At 35.6% G+C, this 8,097-nt stretch overlaps 1 protein-coding gene across 1 annotated transcript; it reads left to right on the top strand.

Moving 5' to 3' along the window:
• Positions 1-281: 281 nt before the first annotated feature.
• On the top strand, positions 282-2,628 carry LOC144435902 (monocarboxylate transporter 12-like). The gene is made up of 3 exons (XM_078124546.1): positions 282-525; positions 1,052-1,807; positions 2,327-2,628. The coding sequence occupies exons 1-3, from the start codon at positions 282-284 to the stop codon at positions 2,626-2,628; spliced, it is 1,302 nt and encodes a 433-aa protein (XP_077980672.1).
• Positions 2,629-8,097: the final 5,469 nt, after the last annotated feature.

Raw genomic sequence — 8,097 nt, 5'->3', positions numbered from 1 at the left:
CAGCAATTGGTTTAGTTCTTCTGAAAAGATGTGCACCATAACACTATCTGTAACCTTTGAACTAGAAACGTTTCTAGACCTCATATATTAATAACTTCATGCATTTGTTACCTTGACTACGTATGCTAGCTACGAATTCTTTGATTATTTCAAGCGTCAACTCTGAAATTATTTTTATATACTCTGTAGGTTTTGAATTATACATCAGACACTTTTAAACTCACTCACTCACTCACTCACTCACTCACTCACTCACTCACTCATTTTAACTATCATTCAGCATGTTGCGGGTTTACTGTTATAAACTCACATCATGTGAAAGGTCAAAAAAGGATATTAGTGATGTCAAAGTAGCATTGATGGTTTATAACTTCTTTATAGGACCGTTTGCTGCTGCACTAAGTAAACGATATACACACCGTAAAGTAGTTTTTACAGGAGGACTGTTAGCATCTGTTTCCATGGTAATAAGTACCTTTGCTCCCAATGTGAATTATATCATTGTTACCTTTGGGATTTTGACAGGTGGGTAATATTTTAATCCCTGATAATATATGTTACCTCAAAAGATCATTTTCTGAAATTTAAATTACTTGCAATTGTCGGTGTTTTGGCATTATATACACAGGCAAATGTAATCTTTGTTTGTCGTGGAAACATGGAAACAACGTACCATTCTTTGTCGTGTGTACAGTCAGTGTGTGTGTGTGTGTGTGTGTGTGTCTGTCTGTGTGTCTGTCTGTCTGTCTGTCTGTCTGTCTGTCTTCATATTCTTAGATTTTATTTTAACACAGAACATACTATGCTAGAAAGTCAAATTTGTTGTGGTATGTTGCTTTGTCAATGGCTAATTCGCAACCGAAATAATAAATCCAGTTCTTCAATAAAGAATAATTGCTAGATTATGACATTCCTCATTTTGGTTATTTTCTTATGGAAATAGAGAACACAACCTCTCCATCCTTACTCAGGCTTCAAATATATAATAATACAATATTTGAATTAGTTGGCTCCACATTGACTGCTTATTATGGCATTATTTACACTACAGGTATTGGCTTTGGACTAGCTCGGGTCCCAACCGTTGCGATGTTGGGGCGTTATTTCAGGAAACATCACGCTTCTGCGAACGGAATTGCGGTCATTGGAACTGGTGGAGGATCGTTTGTGATGGCGCCATTAATTCGTTTACTTATTGATGTTTATGGATGGCAAGGCACATTTATCGTTATTGGGGGGATTTCACTAAATATATGTGTGTGTGCAACACTCCTACGACCGATACATTTTCAAAGTGACACTGTCACTGAAGATGAACAAGAACATTCGTCAGACCATGACAATGTCTCGAACTTTGAGGATTCTGAGCTTTGTGAAAAAAATAAACCACTGGCAGGATGGTCAAAAGGCATAAATAAATATTTTGAACTATCACTTTTTAAGAATTTACATTTTACGTCGGTAATGATTTCCTATCTGTTCTTTGGTTTCGGATTAAATATTCCCCTTGTTCATATCGTGAAGCGATCCATCAACGTTGGTATTTCTGACACGAAAGCACCACTATTACTGTCTGTCCTAGGATTGTGCATGATGATCGGTGGTTTAACTCAGGGTATACTAATAGACTACCTACACTTGTCAAAACGTAAGGTGTTGGGTTGTGCTTTCTTTTTATACGGAATGTTCACAGTATTATTAGTTACTACAGAAAGTTTTGTAACTACTGCTATCTTAATAGCAATAATGGGACTTTGTCGAGGAACATTTGCAGCAGTCAATGCTCCAGTATTGAAAGAAATCACAGGTCAAATTCACGAGTGGTTATGGTCTGGCTGTACCGTTTAGTGGTATGCTGCAGTTGATAGGACCAGTGGTTGCAGGTATGTGTACAACCACTCTACTGGAGTACATGTAGTCTTGCTGCTAGACCTTCGCAGAAACGATGTTATGGTGCACTTGTAAACATTTGAACACCGGCCCTGCGTCAGTTTATTAGAGACATGTTTTGACTGCTGACTGGAAACATTCATGTGTACATGTGTATATAAACATGGCATGATGTATTATTGATTGCAAAAAGGAAGAGGTTTTATGTGATAATTATATATACATCATGGCTGTACACAAAACAATTACAATCATGGTAAATTTTTTTGTTCAATAAAAAGTTTCCAGCCTGGACATGTTCAATGAAAATGGTTGTAATACACTTACTGTCGCAACACATTAGACCCTTCACCACGTTCAACAAATTGGTTGTGGGTTACTTTGTTTGTCATGTATACATTCCAATAATTTTTATTTTCGTTCTGTTCACATTTAGGATACCTTTATGATTACACACATGACTACGATGTGTCGTTCTACGTTGGCGGCGCCTCTACGATGCTAGCTGGAATTATTGTTCTGTCTACGCACTTCGTACTGGAAAGGTGGCAGCTTATTCGCGGAAACGAATCTAGTGAGAATAAGAAAGACTCTGAGGATGTAGGAGGAAAGAATGTGTTATTAGGACAATCACCTCACAACGATCGAGTAGGCGAAGACAGTGAAGAGACAGATCTAGAATCCCTAGATCTGGAATGTGTATCAGTTACTTATGTTGAGAGGGAGACAACAGTATGACAATGTGTAACATGACAGGTTGGATCATGTACATAGTAACATGACAGGTTGGGTCATGTACATAGTAACATGACAGGTTGGATCATGTACATAGTAACATGACAGGTTGGATCATGTACATAGTAACATGACAGGTTGGATCATGTACATAGTAGTAACATGACAGGTTGGATCCTGTACATAGTAGTAACATGACAGGTTGGGTCATGTACATAGTAACACGACATGTAGGATCATTATTTACCGAGTTACTCAGTCACAACATGCCCGAAGCTAATCAAAGTATATAATTGTTGTAATTGAAGTACACAACTTACAGCTAAACCCACCATTAAATATATAATAAACTGTTGATGTTGTAAGCGGCAGTACGTGGCTTGTGGTAGAGCAACAAAGGTACACATTAAAATCACAGCAAACAATGAAATTCAGATAGGTAAACAGGATACACTTACTATACCATACTGAACGACACGACACCAAACAGCTGGGTAAAATAAAATGCAGGAACACGCCAAATCAGGAAAATAAACAGAGCAGTATTGAGACGGTGTGCACAGGACGAGGATACGTAATAATGTGTCATTCATGCATGGGTACCTTCCAGATAGTTTTATGCATGCAACAATTGTACCTATTGTGAAATACAAATCTGAAGATCTTACGTCAGTTGATAATTGTTGCTATAGTTACAGTGGCATCAAAGTTGCTCGCAATTTGTATTTTATCTCGCATTGGGCAGAGTATTGAGACAAGTGGTTTTTCAATTTGGGTTTAAAAGTAACCACTCCACTGATATATGTATCTTTGTGTTAAAAGAGATAATTGACTTTTATAAGAGACATAATTCGCCAGTTTTTTTCCTGTTTTATGGATGCAACGAAAGCATTTGATAGGGTGAATCACTGGACCATGTTTAGAAAACTGACCAATAGAAAGATTCCTTCATTTATAGTTAGAATATTGCTATTTTCAAATTGGTATCATAGCCAATTAGTTTTTGTTCGATTGGCTTCGCTCGGTCCCTTTTAGTGTTATTAATGGGGTTCGTCAAGGAAGCAGCATTTCGTCCAAGTTATTTGCTGTATATGTCTACGGACTGAGTAAAGAGCTCCAGTTAGCAGGAGTAGGGTGTCATATGGCTGACAAAATTGCCAACAACCTGTTTAATATGTGGATGACCTAGTACTGATTTGTCCTTCAGTCAAACCTTTGAGGAAAATGATTAATATTTGTGAACAGTACGGAAGCAGCATGACATTCTTTTCCATACTACAAAAACTAAATATATTGTATGTTTAGCCTAGATTTTGGACACCGGTTCTGATTCCTAATGTTCATTTGCACGGGAACAATTGAAGTTTGTATTTAAACCTCTAAAAAGTACCTCGGGCACATTATGTCTTCCAAAGGGAATGAAGCAGTAGATATGCGGATGCAGCTTAAGTCTTTTTATGCAAGGGCAAATTTTATTGTTCGTAATTTTTAATTTAGTCAGTGCTCCGTGGAGGTGAAATATACAGGGTTTTTTATACAATATATATTGTTTAAATGTTTGGTGTAACTATAGTACTAGGATGCGATGATGCACACTTTAAAAATGGCATAAAATAACACAATGTGGTTAGTCTTTGAATTTAGAGGTGCAGTCGGCATTAGTAATATCTGTGTAACCAGTAATATTTTGAATGCACGAATTGGTAAGTAAGTAATTGTATTGGAGTGAGATGAGGGAATAAATACTTCCCAGCCCATCGGGCTTAAGCTTATAAGTCACCTTGAACAAAAAATGATACATTGACAATATAGAGTGAAAAAAAGAGTAATTGTACACACAGTATAATATAAAATAAATTAACTCTGATACATATTTTCATTCCGCCTTTAAAAGGCGGTTTCAATGAATTTTGCTATATTCCTAACCCCATTTGTCGAGCTCATCATTGTCTGATAGTGTGATGTATTCGGTATTATTTTCTGTGTTAATGTAAGTATTACGTATGTCATCATAAAGACTGCAATGTAATATAAAGTGAATCTCATTTTCTATAGCATTTTGGTCACAAAATACACAAAGTCTATCGCCCACTGGTTTGTTTCTATATCAGACTTCTCCCAGTTTCTAAACGTAGTGGTAAAACCTCGAAACTTTGCCATAAAAGGTCGCTGACTTCGTGAAAGACTCATAGAAACATATGGTTCAGTGATATAATTATCTTTGAAAATAACATATGTACGAAGCTTAATTTTTTCGTTGATAATTTTGACCCAAACTAATTGATGCTGGTGACGTAAATGTTGTTCTACTAAGGATATATCAAGAGGAAAAAGAACATCAAAATATGCATTTAAATTCAACTCATCAAGAAGTTTACAAATTTCTGAAGACCAATTACAGTAATTAAGTGAAAAGTCCCAAAGAAATATTTTCTTAGTTAGTCTGTTCTCGTCCAATTGGATGAGATGGTTCCAACATCTGTACATTTAACAAACGTATTCTAGAGAGTAACAATACTTTAATTCAAATCTGCATTGACTCGGATGCACACTTTCTTTCAAACTTTTGAAGAAATTATAGAAGTGTCATGTACAATACAAGATAGTTGCTTGTTTAATATTATTCTGTCTTTCTTTTTCTTTGTATGTTTTTTAATATTATTATGGCACATCTTGATGGCCTGAAATAAAGAAATAATAATTAAAAAAAATAGTGAACAACGCCCCCAGCGACAGCCGACTTTGCCATGCTTTTACATGCAACGAACTGGCAAACAGTTATAAAATAGAGGAACTATGACGAAGTGTCGTTTGTTGGAGGAAAGAGACTTTTAGAAACCAAATTTTGCAGCTACATCGACTTACCTGTGTTCAGCTGAAGATCTAGAGAGCATTAGGTTACCCTGTACGCGTTTGCATGTCTACAAAATCAATAGCTATACTTCATGTCAACAGCTGTAGCAGAAACCGTGTATGGACAGAAAGTACCGATACTCTTACAAGTGGTTCAAGTCAACCAACAGTAACAACTAGCAAGGTATACGTAATACATGATTGTAACCATGTTCTTCGTAACATTCTGTACAAATATCAAGAATAACTACTTCTTCATGCATTAACTGCATGTCGCCTTCCTATTGTATCTGTACAGTAGCAATATAACCATTCACTAATAATTACATTATGTTTATGAATGCTGTCGCCATTCATGGCAGGTATGGAGTAATCAATGGCGTGGCTATAACTACCATACTGAACCTACTGTTACGTAAGAACAGGCGACTGATAGAGTTCGTCACATACCACAGGCACTTGTTTCCCGAGATATATATGTATCATAATTTTTTTATCGGAATACAATAAAATGTTGATAATATCATAATATTGACGTGACTGTTTAGTCAACTGTACATGAAAGGGGTAAAATACACTTGTTTCTGTGATCACGCAAGTCCACTCGCCGCTAGATATAGTTTATATTTAGCACCGCTAGATATTACCAACGTCAATATTATTGATATTATCAACATTTTATTTATTCTGATATGTATCTCGAGAAACAAGTGCCTGTGTCACATATATAGACAATGACTTACGTTGTATCTCAGGTTCATTGACCCGATGTCTGAACATAAGCTGTCCCTATATCTTGTTACTGGTGTCATGTACACTAATAATAGTTATGATTGTTTCAAGGGGCGCAGTTTTCAAGCATATGATAATGGATTTCATTCGGAATTATTTGCTTTGAAACTGTATAATTGAATATTGTTTGTTGTGTACAGTTCTTTATATAGAGCATCATATATATATATATATATATATATATATATATATATATATATATATACTATATATAGCAAATGTTTATCAATAGCGACAACAACGTAAATGTCCACTATCTACTATTTGTATTGGTCCACGTTTCGAAATAATCTATTCTGACTATTCAAATCTACCATAAGATTTACAGTCACTTGTGAGCTAATATTCAAGGATGGTCATAATACAGAAATAATACCGTTATTTGGTATTTACGAATATTCAAAAATCTATATACCGTCACCGGTGTTTGCACGTTTTTACACGGGTGACGGTATTGTTTTCAATATTCATAAATACCTAATAACGGTATTATTTCTGTATTATAACCATCCTTGAATAGAATATTAGCTCTGACTGTGATAGGATGGTGCAAGGCGCTGACAGCAATAGGATTGTGCAAATGTCGTATTCCGCTATCGATGTCGTATCGAGGTAGATAATTAACTCCATGTGGACAAAATCATCAAGATATAGACGTTACTCATTTACTCTCCATTTACAAGTAATATGGATGTAGAAAGAACCACAAACAGCGTTAAACACATTTAAGAAATTAGTCAAGCAAGCAAACAATATACAGGTTAAAATCCAACATCATCATAAAGGTTTATATGAATAGTCATCTTTCAACACGCAATGACGCCTGTAGTTCTGAGAAATGACGTAAGGCCGGTCTACGTCATAATTGTGTAAGATTGTTTAGATCAGTAGCAGATATAAATTGCAAGATATAATTGACCCTTGACCACACTACGCTGATTCAAGTCTCTCATATACCTAATATATATATATATATATATATATATATATATATATATATATATATATATATATATATATATATATATATATATATATATATATATAATAGAATTAATTCAAAAGAATAAGGATCTAATAAGTCGTTACTCAGAGTTTCACGCTTTGAGCGATCTTCAGACAACTAAATTGGGATTGTCAAAGTCGGTACATACACTTAATGTTTGTATGATTGCGTAACAAGATGGTCGGACTAAACTATTTGTTATGGGGGTTTACTTCTATAGTTGGCGAGCGAGTATTTGTCTTCATGGCGACATTTCGAGACCAGTTCGGATTTTTTGTTCAGTAACATACTCTTTTCAGCATTGACTGTACAAAGTTTCTCAGTGAAACATGAGAGGTTACAATGTTTCGTCTCACTTGTATAAGCAGCCGCTTGGGTGATGATAACCCACTTGGCTGGCTGATTCCTTTCCTTCAAATTCCATACTTGTTTGGATAGCTCTGTGCTGTAGTGTAGCTTTTTATGAGTAAATGTGTGTTTGTGGTTTGAGAATCGCTGTTTAATATGTCCACCTCGTGTGAGTGTGAGTGTATGGGGGGGGGGGGTTCTGGAGGCCTGGAGGATTTTTACTCTTAAAGCCAATTTTCAGGCTATTCTTATACACTTTCAGACAATAATTTGCAAGCTTTACAAGACAGCTCTAACATGTAAAAAGCAACTACATATGGTTGAAACATTTTTGAAATAAAGTTTCATAGCATCTTGACAGTAAGAGGTGGAGGGAAGAACTTTGATTTGAGACTGGGATATGTCTACCTCTTATGGGGGGTCCTAGGGGGTCTTCCTCTAGAAGCTTTTGAAATTTTTTAAAACCAATTTTG

Source organism: Glandiceps talaboti, chromosome 1, assembly GCF_964340395.1.
Source record: "Glandiceps talaboti chromosome 1, keGlaTala1.1, whole genome shotgun sequence".
NCBI classification, from domain to species: Eukaryota; Metazoa; Hemichordata; class Enteropneusta; family Spengelidae; genus Glandiceps; species Glandiceps talaboti.
The sequence above is the reverse complement of the archived record's forward strand: the minus strand, read 5'-3'. Positions and strand labels throughout refer to the sequence as shown.

What these genes read in the sequence shown, in the direction of transcription:
- LOC144435902 (XM_078124546.1), top strand. Translation starts at nt 282, where the DNA reads ATGTTGCGGGTTTACTGTTATAAACTCACATCATGTGAAAGGTCAAAA. An exon ending in TACCTTTGGGATTTTGACAG is followed by an intron (nt 526 to 1,051) that starts GTGGGTAATATT and finishes TTTACACTACAG; the next exon opens with GTATTGGCTTTGGACTAGCT. An exon ending in AGTATTGAAAGAAATCACAG is followed by an intron (nt 1,808 to 2,326) that starts GTCAAATTCACG and finishes GTTCACATTTAG; the next exon opens with GATACCTTTATGATTACACA.